The sequence below is a fragment of the Macaca nemestrina genome, chromosome 20 (genome assembly GCF_043159975.1).
Source record: "Macaca nemestrina isolate mMacNem1 chromosome 20, mMacNem.hap1, whole genome shotgun sequence".
In the NCBI taxonomy this organism is placed as follows: Eukaryota; Metazoa; Chordata; class Mammalia; order Primates; family Cercopithecidae; genus Macaca; species Macaca nemestrina.
In genome coordinates, this window is record NC_092144.1 from 63,448,628 (window position 1) to 63,471,603 (window position 22,976).

At 44.6% G+C, this 22,976-nt stretch overlaps 1 protein-coding gene and 1 pseudogene across 1 annotated transcript; both read left to right on the top strand.

The window, feature by feature from the left end:
- The first annotated feature begins 1,429 nt into the window (after positions 1–1,429).
- On the top strand, positions 1,430–21,225 carry LOC112422922 (zinc finger protein 761). Its single transcript, XM_071087736.1, has 5 exons — positions 1,430–1,514; positions 5,280–5,378; positions 8,862–8,949; positions 12,646–12,772; positions 18,876–21,225. Exons 3-5 carry the CDS (start codon positions 8,935–8,937, stop codon positions 21,140–21,142), a joined length of 2,409 nt encoding a protein of 802 aa, XP_070943837.1. The 5' UTR covers positions 1,430–1,514; positions 5,280–5,378; positions 8,862–8,934; the 3' UTR covers positions 21,143–21,225.
- LOC112429410 (putative zinc finger protein 137) lies at positions 21,223–22,899 on the top strand (annotated as a pseudogene).
- The last annotated feature ends 77 nt before the right edge of the window (positions 22,900–22,976 follow it).

A 22,976-nucleotide genomic window follows, 5' to 3' on the forward strand; every position in this document is an offset into this window, starting at 1 on the left:
ACGTATCTTCATTATTGGAAGAACTCTGCTAACTAGCTTTGGCAATAGAGCATGGTGGTTAATGCACTCTGAAATCAGCCCAGACAAGATCAGTCCCCATTCCACCCCAAACACGGTGTGAATTTACACAAATCATGTCATCTCTCTGTGCTTGAGTCCTCTTGGTCTTTATAATGGTGGTGCCTGGCTCAAGGGAACCTCCCATCTCAGCCCCCCACCGACTACCAGCTGCCTTTTAAATCTCGCTCATGCATCACGTTCCCTGCAGGATCTTGTGTGTCTGAAGACAAGTAGCAGCCTGTGGGAACTGACAGAACGGCTGCTGGGATGGGGCAATGGGAATGATGTTCTTATCGCACACTACACTTAGAATCCTGGAGAATTTCTCTCTTATTTACCATTATCTGTTATTTTACATCACTAGGTGCAGGTTAAGGTCCACAGATTTGATTATCAGACACCTAATTGTAGCCAACACCTTATTCCTCCTCCCTAGAGGAGTCCCACAGACAATGGCAGCTTTTGGGTTTAGACATTTCCTGAATGATTCTGGAGGTAAATTTCTTTTTTGTGTCCACCGAGTGGGCAGGGGAGTGTCCATTGGCTGCAGTGAGCCCAGATGGGATCTATCGGGCCACTGCCCTCTAGCCTGGGCGACAGAGAAATACTCTCTCAAACCAAAGAAAAGAAATAGTAAATAAATAAAGTAACAGATCTCTTCCACAAATGTGCTGGGACAACTAACTGCATAACCACAAGGAAAAGAATAATGTTGGATCCCTATCTCACACCATCAAAATTTTATTTTAAAATGTTAAAAGAAAATGAAGAAAAAAAGAGAGAGAGAGAGAGACGAAAGGAGCCCTGCGGGAGGGGGTGTTACTTTGTCGCCCAGGCTGGCCTGGATCCCCAGGCTCAGCAATCCTCCCGCCGCTGCTTCCTGAGTAGCTGGGACCTCAGGCTACCGCCCCCGCGCCCGCATCTTTGCTGTGTTTATCCAGCAGGTCCTCCCTCGCTGACCTGAGCAGTCCGACCTGCATCCCAGGCGATGGTCCTAGGGAAGTCTCTGAAGCTGAGCACAGGGTGGACTCTCCCTCCCGAGTGAATGGAGAATAGAAAGGGAGAGAATTTCTGTTCCGTTTTGTGGGCGGTCAGCATGAAATCGTACTTTCCGCCCAGGCCGGGCCTTGAATTTTACATTCTAGTTTGCATCCCCGTTCCAGACAATTCCAGGGCTTTTTAATCATGCCTCAGCCTTCCTGGCTGGTCTCGCCTCCAAAACCCGGAAACAGAGGTGCTGGGAACAAGGCTGAGAGGCGCACAGGTCCCGCCCCGGCCCCGCCCGCTGCGGGTTCTAAAGCGCAAGGTCTCTCCGCCTCGCGCCCCGCCCCTACCTCGCCCAGGCCCCGCCCACCTCCTCGCGGGTCCCGCCCAGGCCTGGCTTCTGTCCTGCGCGCGCAGATTCGCGCAGACCAGGAAACGGATCTCGTGGAGTGACTCTCCCGCCGCGGCGCGTGAGTTTCGCCCTGTCTTGTATTAAGTCTGCGTTTCCCAGGTTTCCGGCTCTTCTGTACCTGGGACTTGGGATCCCCACAAACCTGGAAATTCTCGCCCATCCTCCTTCACCCAGAGCAAATTGAGACATCCCCGTGTGAGGCCGGGGGTCGCTTCCTTTGGGTTTTAGGTCGCCCTGAGGCTGGTGCCGTCCCGGGTCTTTCTGCTATAGGGCAATGTATACACTTTCTAACGCGTAGTTTTCCTGCTCTAAACCTTTTTCTGACTCCTCCAGCCCCGCGCTTTTTAAAGTCCTCACCCGATAGGTGGATTCTCGCCCTCGTAGGCCCCTGGAGCGCAGCGCCGCTGCCCCAGTCCCGGGAAGGCCGCGTCCTCTGCCTTGTCCTGGGATCCTGTAGAACCCACCCTGGTCTTAAGGCGCCATCGCCGCTTCACCCCCGTCCTCGTGCGGGGCCCTGCTGCTCCACAGGTCTCCCCACCACAGTCACCGCTTCTCCTGAGCCCGCGTTGAGGAGGTGCCCGGGGCCTGTCCTGTGACACGGGGTGTTCTTGCCTGCCCAGCTCCAGCCCCTGGAAAATGTGCTCCACCGGGATGCAGGAGTCTTACTCCAAACCCTTCTGTGATTGTGTGGGCCAAAGGGATCAGGAGACAGAGAGAGCAATAGAAAACCTGAGACAGAAAAATGAGAAAGACCCACAACAGATGGCAAAGTAGAGGATGCTGAGGGATTTGCCAAGAGACAGCAAAAGTGAAAAGAAAACGATAGGAAAGCAGGAGGAGAAAAGCAACTGGAGAAATGTAGAGAAAAGCTAGATGTACAGAGAGATGAAGGACAGCAAGGTAGGGAGGAGGGCAGCAAAGAGGGAGGCTCATCAGAGTGAGGGAGAGGAGGAGGGATTTGGAGCCAGGGCAGACAGAGCACAGTGGTGCTGGTTGCAAGGAGAACAGAGGGAGAACCACAGCAGGGAGGACACCTGGGGATCTAGGCTGCCAGAGAGTGGGGTCAGGGCGGTATAACAGGGAAGAGGGAATTTAATGGAGAGAGCAGAGGAGGCGCAGAGATGGTGTTCTGGGAAACTCAGGACTAGAGGGACTGATATGGGGGAGACAGAAGGGTGTTTATTTAAGGTAGGCACTGGCTCAGTGGATTTACATCTAAAAAGCTGAGCATTTCAACAAACACAGAGTGGGGTTTTTTGGTTTCAAAACTGCAGAATAAAAGCAGTTAATCATACATTGATAGGTCACGTAATCTATAGCATAGCGTAACTTGTGTCCTTCCATCGCTGGTGGCCTTGTAGCTGCGTTGAAAGAAAAACAAAAACAGCTAAATACATATATTTGTCCTTTTTTTTTCTTCACTCTTGTTCTGGGAAGGTGGGGGGCTGTCTGGAGCTCGTTCCTTTGGCTTCGACTTTGCAAACAGCATTATCTTATAACTGTCCTTGAAGTGAGCTTGCTAGGCAGAGGAGAACTGGTTCTTCTTTTCTTTTTAACCGTTGCCTTGCCCGTTACTTTTCTTGGAGTGAATGAATGCATATTTATTTTTTAATTGTCTGCCTCAGTTTCCTCCCTTAGATGCTTGTTATAAATAAGATTTTAATAGAAAGCATCACTGTTACTGGATTCTTCATGAAAGAGCAGGTTTTCTTCTTTAGGCACAGGCTGATATTCACATAGAGCTATTAGTTGAGTTGTAGTCTGCCTGGTTGCAATTGCTTCTATCGTTGATTGAATGTTCTTAAGAAGGAGAGGTAAGAGGCAAGGGAGTATTAAACAAATTCTTAGTATGGCTAGAACCATTTCTATTAAGGTTTTGAATCTACTGAAGGAGGAAAACCAGCCTCTAAAGAGGGACTCAGAAGTCTACTTTGTCTAAGTGTGGACTGAAACATGGGCTAATTTTTAAATTCTGTCAGTTATTTCTATAAAAGCTTTCCTATTGTCATGGATTTCTAGGCAGCAATTAGTTAGATTAAACTTTCTACATACTCCTCCTTCCTGGGCTAGGAGGTAGTCTAAAGCTAATCTATGTTGGTAGATGGCATTTCTCATTTTTGTGGCTTGCTGGGCCAGTAAGTCGATGCATTTGCTGTTTCATTAGTGATGATTTCACGTACTGCTTGCAACTTTGTGATGCAATTAGAATGTAAATTGGGATGCGGTAGCTTTATGACTTACCTTGTGCCCAGGTAGCTGGCCTAGAGTACTGAATTAGTCTTTCAGGGGGCCAATTTGTGTCTTTCTAATCTTCTATTTTTATGTCTTCTCTTATGTCTATACCTCTTTTGTTTTTTTCTTTAATGTTATTGTAGACAGGATACCTTCAAGGTTCTCCCTGTTGCAGTGGGAGTAAGAAGAAACATGGTCTAATGGTTTCAAGTACACAAGCCCTTGTACACTTTCCTGGCAACTGTCCGTAGTCGCGAGGCCCACAGATCTAATAGAGAATGGAGGGTGCTTGCCAGGTATTTGGAGCTTCAAGCTGGTACTAGATGCGGTTTAGAGAAGAGAAACAGGAGAATGGATTTGGATGAGGTGATCTGGAGTCATCCTTGCCTTGCCACAAAGTTTTCTTTAGTGTTTTATTATAATACTGCTGTCTTAAACAAGTTCATTCTTCTACTGAGTCTTAAAAGCTTTTCTTTAGCGAACAGCACAGTATCTCCTGATAATGGAAGTTTTTAAGAGTGAGGCGCTTGAACATGTCAGCATTGGTTCGGGGGAAGAGTCAGAGTTAAATTATCTTGTGACATTAACTCTTTTGCTTCTTAAGGCCACTGGTCTCCTATGTTAGTCCTTCTACAAACAACGTGAGGAAATGCTTAAGCTGCTAGCAATGTTTTCAGCTACCCGAGCAAACAGGTTTTTAGCTAAAAGAGGAGACTGTGGTAACTTCTGGTCTACGTGCTTATGGAATGATTTGAAGACTCAGAATCATTGGTGTGTAGAGATATGTATGGGGTAACCTGCAGTCCACATCGGTAAGTCTGGCTTTAGAATGGTGCAGTTTACAGGACGACAGGTTTTTGTTTCACAATCTGGTTTTGCCGGCATTTCGGTAAGCATAATTGGCTTTTGTTGTGTGCTGGGGTGCCACGATATGCAATACTCACCATCTTTTTCTGGTGTCCCAGGGGAACAAGGTGGCATGCATACGTATTTATAGTCATTTCTATAGTATCTCTGTACAGGTAGGTTACCACAGATGGGTGAGTCTAGGTCTGCTGCTGGACAAGCATCAAAATACAGAGAAATAGGCCCTCGGTAAAAGGGAGGGACCTTGGTTTGGTTTAAGAGGGGACTTTCTTTTGACCTTGCATGAATTTTAAACTATTCACCAGGTGAAAACTTGAGGTTGTAACATACATCAGGTTGGTTATTTCCTGGTCACAAATTGAGTAATTGAGTGGGTGGTCTGGTTATAAGTAAAAGTCTTTTTTTTTTTTTTTTTTGAGACGGAGTCTTGCTCTGCCGCCCAGGCTGGAGTGCAGTGGCCGGATCTCAGCTCACTGCAAGCTCTGCCTCCCGGGTTTTTACGCCATTCTCCTGCCTCAGCCTCCCGAGTAGCCGGGACTACAGGCGCCCGCCACCTCGCCCGGCTAGTTTTTTGTATTTTTTAGTAGAGACGGGGTTTCACCGTGTTAGCCAGGATGGTCTCGAACTCCTGACCTCGTGATCCGCCCGTCTCGGCCTCCCAAAGTGCTGGGATTACAGGCTTGAGCCACCGCGCCCGGCCTTTTTTTTTTTTTTTTTTTTAAAGATGGAGTTTTGCTCTTGCCTGACTTGGTGGCTCATCCCTGTGATCCCAGCTACTCAGGAAGCTGAGGTAGGAGGATCGCTTGAGCCCAGGAGCTATAAGGTATTAAGTGCATGCTTCCCTCAAGGCCCTCTGGTCCCTTCTGGACTAATGTTGAAAGATGGGATGGATTGTCATGGAACTGTTGGGGTGGCCAGACCCAACACCAGGCCGCAGGGGCTACGAAGTCCGGTGGAGTCAAAGGAATGAGAAAAGACAAGTTAAGGATGCATAAGGTGGGTCCAGGGGGCCAACGCTAGTATGGAGGCTACAAAAGAGCCGAACTCTGGAAGCCCACACTATTTATTCGTGGTCAAACAAAGAAGCAGGTGGTACGACTGTGGGGGTTGAAAGGAAGTGGTGCATCCAGCACATGATCTACAGGTGTGTGGTTTAGCATTTATATGGAACATGTTCTGCTACTTGAGATCATGGGGAACATGTTATTCTAGTTTAAGATACAACCGTTTTCTGAGCCTGGAAGTGCTAAAAGCAAGGAACCAGCAAGTCTAGGCACATTCCAGAGGCCATGAGGCATTTTATTTCCTGAGCCCTGGATTCCATCCAAGCCATGAGGGGTTTGTGGGGAAAAGAATGAGAGATCAGACTGTGGCTGTGTCTATGTATAAAGAAGAAGACATAAGAAACTCCATTTTTTTCTGTGCTAAGAAAAATTCTTCTGCCTTGAGATGCCATTAATCTGTAACCGTAGCCCCAACCCTGTGCTCACAGAAACATGTGCTGTGTTGACTCAAGGTTTAATGGATTTAGGGCTGTGCAGGATGTGCTTTGTTAAAAATGGGTTTGCAAGTAGTATGCTTGGTAAAAGTAATCGCCATTCTCCAGTCTCAAATACCCAGGGACGCAATGCACTGCAGAAGGCTGCAGGCACCTCTGCCCAAGAAAGCCTGGGTATTGTCCAAGGTTTCCCCCCACTGAGACAGCCTGAGATATGGCCTCATGGGAAGGGAAAGACCTGACCGTCCCCCAGCCCGACACCCATAAAGGTTCTTTGCTGAGGAGGATTAGTGAAAGAGGGAGGTCTCTTTGCAGTTGAGATAAGAGGAAGGCATCTATCTCCTGGTCGTCCTGGAATGGAATGTCTCAGTGTAAAACCCAATGGTACATTCCATTTTCTGAGATGGGAGAAAACCACCTTATGGCTGGAGGTGAGACATGCTGGCGGCAATACTGCTCTTTACTGCATGGAGATGTTTGTGTAAAGTCGAACACAAATCTAGCCCACGTGCACATCAAGGCACAGCACTTTCCTTAAATTTATTTATGACACATAGACCTTTGTTCACGTTTTCCTGCTGACCCTCTCCCCACCATTACCCTGTAGTCCTGCCACATCCCCCTCCCTGAGATAGTAGAGATAGTGATGAGTAAATACTGAGGGAACTCAGAGACCAGTGCTGGCGCAGCTCCTCTGAACGCTGAGTGCCGGTCCCCTGGGCCCCCTGTTCTTTCTTTTTACTTTGTCTCTGTGTCTTATTTATTTTCTCAGTCTCTCATCCCACCAGATGAGAAATACCCACAGGTGTGGAGGGGCCGGCCCCCTTCAGGGTTTTCTGCCTTGGGCTTAGATTGTAATGCGGAGGGCAGCCTTCCACCCTTTGGCACAGAGCTTGGAGTTCCAAAGGCCACAGGGGGTTTTAGACCCTGGACTCCTTCATGTTCCAAGACTCTTTTTATATTATGTCAGACTAGCAAGCCCTGCCTCAGCTTTTCTCCAACACTCAGCTTTTCCCCAACATGGAACGCTATTGTAAAAGCACCCATGTATTCTTTTTTCTTTTCTTTTCTTTTTCTTTTTTTTTCAGCTGGAGTTTCCTTCTTCTTGCACAGGGTGGAGTGCAATGGTGTGATCTCGGCTCACATGGAACCTGGCCACCCATGTATTCTTGGTTGAAAAAATTTGCTTATGTCTTAGTTCCACAGATGACCCTCTTTCCCTGTTTTCAAGGTCAATAGCTGTGTATTCGCACTTCTGCATTTTATAAACGTTACTGTGCTTTTCTTGTAAGGCAAAATTAAATGTTGGGAATCAGTGGCATCAGAACCTTGTAAAGAAGTTTCTTTGGCCCAGGCATGTGAAAGATGCTTCTCTAATTTTCAAAGATAGGGGTGATAAAGACCAACCCTTCCCATTCGCCCTTCCAGGCCCCATGTAAGAATTCAGGCACACCTCACTCATCTATCACATGAGAAACGTGTTTTTTTTTTTTTTTTTTTTTGAGACAGAGTCTCTGTTATCTAGGCTGTGAGTGCAGTCTGATGATCTAGGCTCACTGCAACCTCTGTTTCCTGGGTTCAAGTGATTTTTGTGCCTCAGCATCCCAAGTAGCTAAGATTACAGGAGTGTGCCACCACACCCGGCTAATTATTATATTTTTATTTTATTTTGTTTTTGAGTCTCGCATTGTCACCCTAGACTGAAGTGCAGTGGCATGATCTCGGCTCAGTGCAACTGCCAACTCCTGGGTTCAAGCGATTCTCCTGCCTCTGCCTCCTGAGTAGCTGGGATTACAGACACCCACCAAGCCCAATTACTTTTTTTAGTTTTAGTAGAGATGGGGTTTCACCATGTTGGCCAGACTGGTCTCAAACTTCTTTTTTTTGAGACAGAGTCTCGCTCTGTTGCCCAGGCTGGAGTGCAGTGGCCGGATCTCAGCTCACTGCAAGCTCCGCCTCCCAGGCTTACGCCATTCTTCTGCCTCAGCCTCCCGAGTAGCTGTGACTACAGGCGCCCGCCACCTCGCCTGGCTAGTTTTTTGTATTTTTTTTTAGTAGAGACGGGGTTTCAACATGTTACCAGGATGGTCTCGATCTCCTGACCTTGTGATCCGCCCATCACGGCCTCCCAAAATGCTGGGATTACAGGCTTGAGCCACCGCGCCCGGCCTGGTCTCAAACTTCTGACCTCAAGTAATCCACCCTCCTTGACCTTCCAGAGTGCTAGTATTACAGACATGAGCCACCGTGCCTGGCTCAGTTTTTATTTTTAGTAGAGACAGGGTATCACTGTGTTGGCCAGGCTGGTCTTGAACTCCTGAGCCCAAGTGATCCTCACACCTCTGCCTCCTAAGTAGCTGGGACCACCGACACACATGTGCACAACCATGCCTGGCTAAGTTTTTGTATTTTTGGTAGCGATGGGGTTTCACCATGTTACCCAGGCTGGTCTCAAACTCCTGAGTTCAAAAGATCTATCTGCCTCAGCCTCCCAGAGTACTGGGATGACAGGCATGAGTCACCACACCTAGCATCTGCATGGGGTTTGGTCACGGCTGGGTCTGGGGACCCAGGGCTGGGTCAGGCAGCAGAGCTCATTCCAGCCCAGCTCCCCACTGCTGCAGCATATGTGTGGGCTCCTTCAGGAGAGAAGCGGGAGTTTTCCTGTAGGAGTTTATCATCCCTGGTGCGGTGGGCAGCACAGGGGACCATATTTCCCAGGGTGAGGTCTCCTTTGTATGTTTCATTGCGTTACAGGGAGGGGGTTTCTTGATTCTGAGCAATAAACAACATGTTTCTAACATTCAGGATTGACTTCTAAAGACTCTTGGTACGTGAGGAAGAAACCCGGAAGAGGAAGAGGAAAGCAGAGGAGTCAGGGATGGCTCTTCCTCAGGTGAGATGATATTCTCGGTGGATTGTTCTGTCTCCTTCCTTTCAGAAACGCTGGGCCTTGGAGTTGGGAATCTTCTCTGAGTCTGAAGCGTCCTGCCTGACAGGTTTGCTCACCCTCACCCATGCCTTCCCTCAGTCTCTCTCATCTCGCTTAGATTCCGTCTCCTGTGACCCAGTGACATGAACTTGGGAAGAGGCGGCACTGGGCATGGGCCTGGGAAGGGCTCACACCAGACATGGATGGAGACGGGGTGAGGGTCCCGTGGTGTCAGTGCTGTTGGGCAGCAGGGATTGTTCAGGGGCCACATCTGGATGCACTGTCAGGTCTCTGTGGACCAGGATTAGAGCAGCTGCCACTGGAAGTCACGTATTCATGTGCACAACATACATGGTAAATTCTAGAAAAGGAGATCAATACGGAGAAATGTTTTCTGCCTGATTTTTTACTACACTTTTAGGTAATTGAGTGAGTTACTGTGTTTCTGACTCCAAAAATCTTACTAATTAGAATGAAAAGTTTGTACACAGACACGAATGATACAAGGTGTTTTATTCCATCATTATTTTAAGAATATGAAGTCAACCTAAATAATAGGAGATTCATTAAACCATTCTTAGCACATTAAGCTCATGGAGACTGTGGTGTTACTATGGAGAGGCTTGTGAAACAGGTGTTTTCAGTAAAAATGGTTACAATTTTTATTATCATTATTATTATATTATGATAATGTTATTATATTTCAAATATACGTCGTCTTGCTCTGTCGCCCAGGCTGAAGTGCAGTGACATGATTTTGGCTCACGGCCACCTCCACCTTCGAGGTTCGAGCAGTTCTCCTGCCTCAACCTCCCGAGTAGCTGGGATTATAAGCACACGTCACCATGCCCAGCTAATTTTGTTATATTTTTATTAGTGATGGGTATCACTATGTTGGCCAGGCTGGTCTCAAACTGCTGACCTCAGGTGATCTGCCCACCTCAGCCTCCTGGAGTGCTGGGATTACAGGTGCAAGCCACCGTGCCCAGCCCCAACAATTATTATTAAATATATATTTTTTCTATTTAAACATCACATGATGAGTATATTTTTTTTGTGGTAAAACTCCAAGCAAAGCTGCAGCTTAGACCCTTGGCCATAAGGCATCTCTGTTCCCAGTCACGTCCTCCACCCTCCTTCCAGCCTCACTGGGGAGCCACTACTGTCAGTTTTGTGCCAGGCATCAGAGCAAGTCTTGTACACGTGTATTTCTGCATCATTATGAGACTTTAGAAAAAATTCTACAATAAATTTTTTAAAAAAAGTTTTTTACAAAAATTAGCTGGGCATGGCGGCACGTGCCTATAATCCAAGCTACTCAGGAAGCTGAGGCAGGAGAATCGCTTGAACCTGGGAGGTGCACGTTGCAGTAGACATTGCAGTAGGACATTGCAGAGATTGTGCTACTGCACTCCAGCCTGGGCACAGAGCAAGACTCCGTCTCAAAAAAAAAAAGAAAAAAAGTTTTTATATTTCTGTTTTCACTTTCGATTTGGGGCTACATGTGAAGGTTTGTTACACAGGTAAACTAGTGTCATCGGGGTTTGTTGTACAGATTATTTCTTCACTCTGGTGTTAAGCCCCATACCCAAAAGTTATTTTTAATTAATTTATTTTTTTGAGACTGAGTTTTGCTCTTGTTGCCCAGGCTGGAGTATAATGGCATGATCTCAACTCGCTGCAACCTCTGCCTCCCAGGTTCAAGCAATTCATCTGCCTCAGCTTCCCCAGTAGCTGAGATTACAGAGGCCTTCTACCATGCCTTGCTAATTTTTGTATTTTTAGTAGAGACAGGTTTCACCATGTTGGGCCAGGCTGATCTTGAACTCCTGACAGGTGATCCACCTGCCTCGGCCTCGCAAAGTGGTGGGATTACAGGCATGAGCCGCCGCATCTGGCCCCCAATAGTTATTTTTTCTGCCGCCTCCTTCCTCTCCACCCTCCACCCTCAAGTAGACCCCAGAGTCTGTTGTTTTCTTCTTTGTGTTTTAGTAAATATTGTACTTTGATATTTGATTCTGCTGGTTGTGAATTCACATGTTGTCCTGTTAGTAAACATGGCTAGCTTGCTCTTTGCCATCTGCATTGGAAACTGGCTGAACGAAAACATGTGGGTCCTTTGAGATTTTTCCCTGTATAAAGAGTGCCATAGTGGCTGCCTCTGCACATGCCTGCATTCCTACAGATATCTGAACATTCCTCCAGGTCAGGCAGGTGAAAGGTGATTGCTTCCTCTAGGATGGGGCATTTCCTGTTTTCTTAGATCCCACAAGATTCCCCCCCCCGCCGCCCCCAATTGCCGAAGTGTCCTTTTCCAGCAAGATGAGATTCCTCTTCAGTTAAACAAAACTTGCTACTTTTTATATTTTTAAAGCCTTTATATATATAAACACACACACACGTACACATATACATATACACACGCAAATGTATATATTTTGAACAACTTTTACAGTTTGAAAATCTGGGGAAAATGACAACCCTTAGTATTAACATCTAGTTTTTTGTAAGTCTGTGTAGGCTTCATTATTTTGTTTTATATATATATAACCTATATTATACATATATAACATATTATATATAATGGATATTTATATATTTGTTATATATGACAAATATTTATATATATTTGTTACGTATATATAATATACATTATATCTAACAAATATATTATTTATATATTTGTTATATATACATATATATTATATATATTATATACATATATAAAATGAATTTTCATACTTTGAGTAATCTAGTTTTCATGTATTTTATTTTGAGACTGGGTCTCACTGTGTTGCCCAGGCTGGAGCACAGTGGCATGATCTTAGCTCACTGCAACTTCCACCCTCAGGCTCAAACCACCTTCCTACCTCAGGCTCCCCAGTAGCTGGAACTACAGGTGCCTGCCACCATGCCTGGCTGATTTTTTTTTTTTTTTTGAGATGGCGTCTCTGTTCCACAAGCTGGAGTGCAGTGGTGTGATTTTGGATCATTGCAACATCTACCTCCCAGGATCAAGCAATTCTGCTGTGTCAGCCTCCCAGGGAGCTGGGATAACAGGCATGTGCCACTGTGCCCAGCCAGATACTAGTTTCTGATCTTTCATTGTGAATGTTGTCATCTCTGAAGACATCACCCATACTCTGTCTCATCTAGATACTGAATGTCACTTGGTGTGTCAATAAAAGTTTCTTGGCCGGGCACGGTGGATCACGCCTGTAATTCCAGCACTTTGAGAGGCGGAGTCAGGTGGATCACGAGGTCAGGGATTTGAGACCAACCTGGCCAATGTGGTGAAACCCCATTTCTGCTAAAAATACAAAAGTTAACTGGTCCTGGTGGCGTGTGCCTGTAATTTCAGCTACTCAGGAGGCTAAGGCAGGAGAATCGTTTGATCCTGGGAGGTGGAGGTTGCAGTGAGAGGAGACTGCACCATTGCACTCCAGCCTGAGTGACAGACCGAGACTCCACCTCAAAAAAAAAATAAAAGTTTAGTAAAACACAACTGGGAGGACAAAGTGTGGTGAGAAATCCCTTACGCAGATTTGTTAGAATATTCACTGCATTTAAATCCATGCTTTCACCTTTCTTTCTTCTCATTTTCTGTAAAGATAAGAATTCCGCCCATAACCATTTGGTTAAAATTTGTTTTCCTTTCAGGGTCTATTGACATTCAGGGACGTGGCCATAGAATTCTCTCAAGAGGAGTGGAAATGCCTGGACCCTGCTCAGAGGACTCTGTACAGGGACGTGATGGTGGAGAATTATAGGAACCTGGTCTCCCTGGGTGAGGATAATTTCCTTCCAGAAGTGGGGATGTCCCCTTGCGTATCTTTGTATTTTGTCTTTTTTTTAGATACAAAGTCTTGCTCTGTCCCCCTAGGGTGGAGTGAAGTGGTGGGATCATAGCTCACTGCAGTCTTGAATTCCTGGGCTCAGGTGATTGTCCCACCTCAGCCTCCACCAGTAGCTGGTACAGGTGTATGCCACCATGTTGGGCAAATTTTTAGTTGTTTTTTTTCCAGACGGGGTCTTCCTGTGTTGTTGAAATCCGTCTTGATCTCCTGAGCTCAAGAAATCCTCCTCAGTCTCCCGAGTCGCTGGGATTACAGGCGCCAAACCCCATACCTAATTATGGGATTTTATTTTTAAGATTTTTGCATACGTGCAGCCGGATGTGGTGGCTCATGCCTGTAATCTCAGCATTTTGGGAGGCCGAGGTGGGCGGATCACGAGGTCAGGAGATCAAGACCAGCTTGGCCAACACGGTAAAACCTGGTCTCTACTAAAAATACAAAAATTAGCCGTGTGTGGTGGCACTGGCCTGTAAAGCCAGCTACTTAGGAGACTGAGGCAGGAGAATTGCATGAACCTAGGAATCAGTTTGCAGTGAGCCAAGATCGCCAGTGCACTGCAGCCTGGCGACAAGTGAGACTCCGTCTCAAAAAAATAAATAAAATAAAATAAAATATTTGCATATGTGTGTCCTTAAGGCTAATATGAGTCTATGAGTTTCTTGTAGACAACACATAGTTGGTTCCTGTTCATTGAGCCAGTCTTTGCCTTCTGAGTGCAGAGTTAAATACTTCCAGCTGAAGTGTTACTGATGGACAAGACCTTACCTTTGTGATTTTGTTACATATTATCTGTATTTCTTGTAGGTTTTTTTGGTTCTTCATTTCTCATTTCCTACTTTTTGTATTTAATTGCTTTTTTGTGTAGACTTGCTTTGACTCCCTTCTTATTTCCTTTTTGTTTGTTTATTTATGATGGAGTCTCACTCTGTCACCAAGGCTACAGTTCAGCGGTACGGTCTTGGCTCACCACAGTGAGCTCCGCCTCTCGGGCTCAAACGATCCTTGTGCCCCAGTGGCTCACCCCTATAATCCCAGCACTTTGGGAGGCCGAGACGGGCGGATCACAAGGTCAGGAGATCGAGACCATCCTGGCTAACACGGTGAAACTCCGTCTCTACTAAAAAATACAAAAAACTAGCCGGACGAGGTGGCGGGCGCCTGTAGTCCCAGCTACTCGGGAGGCTGAGGCAGGAGAATGGCGTAAACCCGGGAGGCGGAGCTTGCAGTGAGCTGAGATCCGGCCACTGCACTCCAGCCTGGGCGACAGAGCGAGACTCTGTCTCAAAAAAAAAAAAAAAAGGCCGGGCGCGGTGGCTCAAGCCTGTAATCCCAGCACTTTGGGAGGCCGAGACGGGCGGATCACGAGGTCAGGAGATCGAGAGACGATCCCGGCTAACACGGTGAAACCCCGTCTCTACTAAAAAATACAAAAAAATAGCCGGGCGAGGTGGCGGGCGCCTGTAGTCCCAGCTACTCGGGAGGCTGAGGCAGGAGAATGGCGTAAACCCGGGAGGCGGAGCTTGCAGTGAGCTGAGATCCGGCCACTGCACTCCAGCCTGGGTGACAGAGCAAGACTCCGTCTCAAAAAAAAAAAAAAAAAAAAAAAAAAAAAAAAACCAGCCTGGCTAACATGGCGAAACTCCGTCTCTACTAAAATACAAAAATTGGCTGGACGCTGTGGTGGGCGCCTATAATCCTGCTACTCAAGAGTCTAACCCAGGAGAGTAACTTGAACCCGGGAGGTAGAGGTTGCAGTGAGCCGAGATTGCGCCACTGCACTCCAGCCTGGATGACAGCACGAGCCTCTGTCTCAAAGAAGAAAAAAAAAATCCATAACCTGCAAAAACTACTTTTTCTCTACTAGACCTGTGTTTATGTCAGAATTATTTCTGTGTATGTTGCATTTTCATTAACATATATGTACCGTGTTTTTTCATGCTTTTTTCTTCTAAACAACAGAAAAAAAGTTGAATTATGAAGAAAAGGTATACTTACACCAGTTTGTGTATCTGTCCTTTTATTTTCCTATTCATTTATTTATTTGTTGATGAGATGAAGTTTTGTTCTTATCGCCCAGGCTGGGGTGTAATGGCACAATCTCGGGTCACTCCAACCTCCAACTCCTGGGTTCAGGTGATTCTCCTGCCTTAGTATCCCATGTAGCTGGCATTACAGGCGTGTGCCACCATGCCTGGCTAATTTTGTTTTTTTTTTTGAGACGGAGTCTTGCTCTGTCGACCAGGCTGGATCGCAGTGGCGCGATCTCGGCTCCACGCCATTCTCCTGCCTTAGCCTCCCGAGTAGCTGGGACTACAGGCACCCGCCACTACACCCGGCTAATTTTTTGTATTTTTAGTGGAGACGAGGTTTTGCCGTGTTAACCAGAATGGTCTCGATCTCCTGACCACATGATCCACCCGCCTTGGCCTCCCAAAGTGCTGGGATTACAGGCATGAACCACCGCGCCCAGCCATAATTTTGTATTTTAATAGACACAGGGTTTCTCCTTTTTGGTCAGGCTGGTCTGGAGCCCCCGCCCTCGAGTGATCCACCAACCTCGGCCTCCTAAACTGCTGGGATTACAGGTGTGAACCACCGTGCCTGGCCTCTCTGTCTTTTTATTTACCTTTACTGGAAAACTTTATATATGTTTGTGGGTTGGAGTTGCTCTTTGGACTTCTTTCATTTCTTTCTTCTTTTTTTTTTTTTTTAAGACAGAGTCTTGGTCTGTCACCCAGGCCGGAGTGTGGTGATACGATCTTGGCCAACTGCAACCTCTGCCTCTCGGGTTCAAGTGATTCTGCTGCTTCAGTCTCCCAAGTAGCTGGGACTACAGGCACATGACACCACACCCGGCTAATTTTTTCTTTTTTACTTTTTTGTAGAAATGGGGTTTCACTGTGTGAGCCAGGATGGTCTCAATCTCCTGACCTCCTGATCCTCCTGTGTCAGCCTCCCAAAATGCTGGGATTACAGGTGTGAACCACCATGCTTGGCCAGCCTCAAAGTTTTTAAAACATGTTATTGCTATAGATGCCTTCAAGCATTGGAAGATTTATAGTACAGGCTCTAAACTTCCTTTGTTTAATCAGATTTGTCAGTCTTCGGTGATATTGATGATGAGATGCTCCTGTTCCTGTCTCAGTCATTTCACTGTCCTGTCACAAGTAGCTTAGACTGGCCAGCCGAGGTGACTCATGCCTCTAATCCCAGCAGTTCGGGGTGTCAAGGTGGGCGGATCACTGGAAATCACGAGTTTGAGACCAGTCTGGCCAACATGATCAAACCTCGAATCTACTAAATACAGGAAATTGGCCGGGTGCGGTGGCTCAAACCTGTAATCCCAGCACTTTGGGAGGCTGAGAGGGGCAGATCACCTGAGTTTAGGGGTTCGAGGCCAGCCTGGCCAACATGGTGAAACCCCGTTGCTACCAAAAATACAAAAATTAGCTGGGCATGGTGGCGCATGGCTGTTATCCCAAGTACTTGAGAGGCTGAGGCAGGAGAATCACTTGAACCCGGGAGGTGGAGGTTGCAGTGAGCCAAGATTGCCCCACTGCACTCCAGTCCAGGTGACAAAGTGAGACTCCGGGCTGAGGTGGGAGAATCTCTTGAGGCAGGAGAATCCTGCCACTACACTCCAGGCTGGGTGACAGAGCATGACTCGGTCTCAAAAACAAACAGGAAAAGAAACAGCTTAAACTAGGAGGCTTCAGACATAGAAATTTATTTCTCATGAATTTGGAAAGTGAAAAATCCAAGAGCAAGGTGCCAGCCAAATTGGTTGGCGGTGAGAGCCTTCTTCATGGTTTAGTCCAGCCATCTTCCTGCCGTGTCCTGACACGGGGGAAAGAGGAACAGAAAACGAGCTCTTTAATATCTCTTCTTATAAAAGCACAAGTCCTATTCATGAGTAGTCAACACCCATGACCAAATTCTCTCAAAGGCCCCACCTGCTGGAAAATCTTATTGGAGAATAAGAACTCTGAAAATGGCTTTTGGCCAAGAAGAACATTAATACCAGGGAGCCTGCATCATATTTTTTATGTTTTTATTGTGCAATTTGATTTATAAAATGTTTTCTCTGATCTCAGTTTAAACATTTTCCCAGCACACATTCTATGTTTTATATTTTGTGCATAGTGAACTAGATAATTAAGGCCAACAATGCATATATATATAGAATTGCTGTATTGCCTGGCTGTTTCATAAATATAGTTGTGATATGGTAATTGCACCCTCTGACAGTGTTAGTCATTCTTTTTTTTTTTTTTTTTTTGAGATGAAGTCTCACCCTGTCACTCAGTCTGGAGTGCAATGGTGCGATCTTGGCTCACTACAACCTCCACTTCCCGTGTTCAAATGATTCTCCTGCCTCAGCCTCCCAAGTAGCTGAGATTACAGGCACCCACCACCACGACCAGCTAATTTTTTTGTATTTTTAGAGTTGGGACTTCACCATGTTAGCCAGGCTACTCTCGAACTCCTGACTTCATGATCTGCCCGCCTCAGCCTCCCAAAGTGCTGGCATTACAGACCTGAGCCACCGTGCCCGACCGTTAGTCAATTGTTATTCCTTATAATGCTGTGTAGTTTTTTGACCTCATAAATCAGAAGGTAGTGATCTTAACATGTATTTCAGTTCTTATATTGTGTGCTCATTGTAAGTAGAAGTTTGGCATTTTTCTTAACAGGGAATTGTTTAGAATTTTGCAGTTTGTATAAATCTACTTATTATTTGCTTGCTGGTTTTATGGATTACAATATTTTACTAATTAAATTTTATGACCATACATAAGGCTTTTCAGTATCGGTATACAATATAACTGACACAGTCCACTAGTTAATGTCACAAAGTGCCACTGGACACTGTGGCTCACGCATGCCATCCCAGGACTTTGGGAGGCTGAGGCAGGTGGATCACTTGAGGTCAAAAGTTCGAGGCCAGCCTGGCCAAATGTTGAAACCTTATGTCCACTAAAAATACAAAAATTAGCCAAGCATGGTGGTGTGTGCCTTGAACCTAAAAGGTGGAGGTTGCAGTGAGCCAAGATCAGGCAGCATTGAACTCCAGCCCATTGTGACACAGCAAACATTTGTCTCAAAAATATAAAAACTAAAAAAAAAATTTCAAATGTCACGACATGCATTTTCTGCATGGATTTAGGTAATTTTATGACAGTTATTCAGAAAAACATTGTATTTTTTTTTTTTTTTTTTTTTTGAGACGGTGTCTTGCTCTGTCGCCCAGGCTGGAGTGCAGTGGCCGGATCTCAGCTCACTGCAAGCTCCATCTCCCGGGTTTACGCCATTCTCCTGCCTCAGCCTCCCGAGTAGCCGGGACTACAAAAAAACATTGTATTAACTTTTTTTTTGAGACAGAGTCTCACTTTGTCTCCCAGACTGAAGTACAGTGGTGCAATCTCAGCTCACTGCAACCTCTACCTCTTGGGTTCAAACGATTCTTATGCCTCAGCCTCCCAAGTAGCTGGGACTACAGACGTGGGCCATCATACCTGGCTAAATTTTGTAATCTTTTCTTATCTTCTCAGTGCTATGATTGTTTGACAACATAGAATTGCCATTGATTTTGGTTATCCTTATATGAGGTTGTTGTGGATTATTTACCAATATAGTATATCATGTGGTCCTTTAGCATTTTTTTGTATACAGTAAATATGCCGTAAATATGAAGAATATATACTTTTCATTGATGTGACAGTGATGTGTTTTGCAAACTGTTAGACACTTTAGGGTCACAATGGAAAAATATTTCTTACTTTAGGCTACACATGTTTGTGCCCTGTCAGTGTTTTGTCATGATATTGGAAATAGGCTTCCGTAAAAATAATCTGAAGCACATGTAATTGCCCTTTATTTGTTAAAAAATCATACGCTTTTCTGTTCCTAAACTTTGAGGGTCATGTTTGGAAAGTTTAAAATAAGTATTGTTTTTTGTGTCGTATTTACACATTTCAGCATTATTTGCCATCTGTACTTAATTTGAAACCTTTTGGTGTTTGTGTTTTGTAGATATCTCTTCCAAATGCAAGATGAAGGAGTTCTTGTCAACAGCGCAAAGCAATAGAGAAGTGTTCCACACAGGGACATTGCAAAGACATGAAAGTCATCACATTGGAGATTATTGCTTCCAGGATGTTGATAAAGATATTCATGACTTAGAGTTTCAGTGGCAAGAAGATGAAAGAAAGGTCCATGAAGCACCCATGACAAAAATCAAAAAGTTGACAGGTAGTACAGACCGATATGATCAAAGACATGCTGGAAACAAGCCTATTAAAGATCAGCTTGGATTAAGCTTTCATTCACATTTGCCTGAACTACACATATTTCACACCGAAGAGAAAATTGATAATCAATTTGAGAGGTCTGTCAATGATGCTTCCTCAGTTTCAACAACCCAAAGAAATTGTTGTAGGCCCAAAACCCATATATCTAATAACTATGGGAATAATTTCCAGAATTCTTCATTATTTACACAGAAACAGGAAGTACATATGAGAGAAAAATCTTTCCAATGTGATGAGAGTGGCAAAGCCTTTAGTAATAGATCACTCTTAAGGAAACATCAGATAATCCATTTAGGAGAGAAACAATATAAATGTGATATATGTGGCAAGCTCTTTAATCAGAAACAATACCTTGTAGACCATCGTAGATGTCACACTGGTGAGAAACGTTACAGTTGTAATGAGTGTGACAAGACCTTCAGTCAGACGTCATCCCTTACATACCATCGTAGACTTCATACTGGAGAGAAACCTTACAATTGTGAAGAATGTGACAAAGCTTTCCATTTCAAATCAAACCTTGAAAGACATAGGAGAATTCATACTGAAGAGAAACCATATGAGTGTAATGAGTGTGGCAAGACATTTAGGCAGAAGTCAATCCTTACATGCCATCGTAGACTTCATACTAAAGAGAAACCATACAAGTGTAATGAGTGTGGCAAGACATTTAGGCAGAAGTCATCCCTTACATGCCATCATAGACTTCATACTGGAGAGAAACCTTATAAGTGTAATGAGTGTGGCAAGAACTTTAGGCACAAGTCATCTCTTACATGCCATCGTAGACTTCATACTGGAGAGAAACCTTACAAATGTGAAGAATGTGACAGAGCTTACAGTTTCAAATCAAACCTTGAAATACATCAGAAACTTCATACTGAAGACAATCCTTACAAGTGTAATGAGTGTGGCAAGACCTTTAGCCGAATGTCATCCCTTACATGCCATCGTAGACGTCATACTGGAGAGAAACCTTACAAATGTGAAGAATGTGACAAAGCATTCCGTTTCAAATCAAATCTTGAAAGACATAGGAGAATTCATACTGGAGAGAAACCATACAAGTGTAATGAGTGTGGCAAGACCTTTAGTCGGAAGTCATACCTTACATGCCATCGTAGACTTCATACTGGAGAGAAACCCTACAAGTGTAATGAGTGTGGCAAGACATTTAGTCACAAGTCATCCCTCACATGCCATCGTAGGCTTCATTCTGCAGAGAAACCTTACAAGTGTAATGAGTGCGGCAAGACCTTCAATCAGCAGTTAACCCTTAGACACCATCGTAGACTTCATACTGGAGAGAAACCTTACAAATGTGAAGAATGTGACAAAGCTTACAGTTTCAAATCAAACCTTGAAATCCAACAGAAAATTCATACTGAAGAGAATCCTTACAAGTGTAATGAATGTGGCAAGACCTTCAGCCGGACGTCATCCCTTACATGCCATCGTAGACTTCATACTGGAGAGAAACCTTACAAATGTGAAGAATGTGACAAAGCTTTCCGTGTGAAATCAAACCTTGAAGGACATAGGAGAATTCATACTGGAGAGAAACCATACAAGTGTAATGAGTGTGGCAAGACTTTTAGTCGGAAGTCATATTTTACATGCCATCATAGACTTCATACTGGAGAGAAACCTTACAAGTGTAATGAATGTGACAAGACCTTTAGTCAGAAGTCATCCCTTATATGCCATCGTAGACTTCATACTGGAGAGAAACCTTACAAGTGTAATGAATGTGACAAGACCTTTAGTCAGAAGTCAAACCTTACTTGCCATCGTAGACTTCATACTGGAGAGAAACCTTACAAATGTAATGAGTGTGGCAAGAACTTTAGTCAGAAATCATACCTTACATGCCATCGTAGACTTCATACTGGAGAAAAACCTTACAAGTGTAATGAATGTGGTGAGGTTTTTAATCAACAAGCACACCTTGCAGGTCATCATAGAATTCACACTGGAGAGAAGACTTAGAAATGTGAAGCATGTAACAAAGTTTACAGTCGCAAATCAAGCCTTGAAAGACAGGAGAATTCATACTGTAGAGAAAGCTTACAAATGTGAAGAATGTCACAAAGTTTTCAGTCGCACATCAAACCTCGAAAGACGTAGGAGAATTCCTACTGGAGAAAAACCATAAATATGTAAGAGTTTGTGGCAAGGCTTTCAGGCGTGATTCGCACCTGGCACAGCATCCTAGAATTCACACTGGAGAGAAGCCTTACAAGTGTAATGAGTGTGACAGAGTCTTTAGTGGGCAGTCAACACTTGTTTACCATCAGGCACTTCGTGGTGTAGGTAAACTTTACTGATGTAATGATTGTCACAAAGTCTTCAGTAATGCTACAACCATTGTGAATCATTGGAGAATCCATAATGAAGAGAGATCATACTAGTTTAATAAATTTGGCAGATTTTTCAGATGTTGTTCATACCTTGCAGTTCATCGGTGAACTCATGCTGGAGAGAAACCTTACAAATGTCATGATTGTGGCAACGTCTTCAGTCAAGCTTCATCCTATGCAAAACATAGGATAATTCATACAGGAGAGAAACCTCAGAAGTGTGATGATTGTGGCAAAGCCTTTACTTCACACCTCATTAGACATCAGAGAATGCATACTGGACAGAAATCTTACAAATGTCATCACGGTGCCAAGGTCTTCAGTCTGAGTTCACTTCTTGCAGAATATCAGAAAATTCATTTTGGAGGTAGTTGTTCCAAATGCAATGAATAGAGCAAACAATCAAGCATTAATTGACATTAGAGTCAATTCAGCGTTGACTTGAGTTTGAGTTGACTTAACGTTGAGGTCAAGCATTAATTGACATTGAAGTGTTTATGTTAAGAGGATTGGGCCAGGCACAGTGGCTCACACCTGTAATCCGAGCGCTTTGGGAGGCCAAGGTGGGTACATCACTTGAGGTCAGGAGTTTGAGATCAGCCTGGCCAACAGATGTGAGCCATTTTCCCTGCGTGTTTTTCATTTCTTTAACAAAAACTGATAGGGATTTTTATGGGTATTGTGTTGAATCTAAATCACATTGGGTTATATAATCATTTAACAATATTAATTTTTCCAAACCATCAATATGGATTGTAGCTCTATGTTTTTAATCATTTCAATCAATGTTTGTAGATGTCAAGGTACAAATTTCTGACCTTTTTATGTTTGTTTCTTTTTTTTTTTTTTTTTTTTTTGAGATTGAGTCTTGCTCTGTCACCTGGGCTGGAGTGCAGTGGCCGGATCTCAGCTCACTGCAAGCTCCACCTCCTGGGTTCATGCCGTTGTCCTGCCTCAGCCTCCCGAGTAGCTAGGACTATAGGCGCCGGCCACCTTGCCCGGCTAGTTTTTTGTATTTTTTTTTTTAGTAGAGTCGGGGTTTCACCATGTTAGCCAGGATGGTCGTGATCTCCTGACCTCATGATCCACCCGTCTCGGCCTCCCAAAGTGCTGGGATTACAGGCTTGAGCCACCGCGCCCGGCCGTTTATTTCTAAGTATTTCTTAATTTAAGTTCTCCAGCAAATGGAAGTGTTTTAAAATTTCCTTTTAAAATTGTTTATTGTTAGACTGTGGAAATTCAACTAATTTTTTGGTGCTAATACGGTATTGTGCAAATCCACTGAATATGTTACTTAGTTCCAGTAGTATTTTGGTTGACTCTGATTTTCTACACAGAAGATCATGTCATCTACAAACAAATATAATTTTACTTCTTTCTTTCTGACTTGGATGAGTTTTATTTCCTCTGCTATTTAATTGCTCTGTCTAGGACAGCCAGTATTGATTGAATAGAAGGGGTGA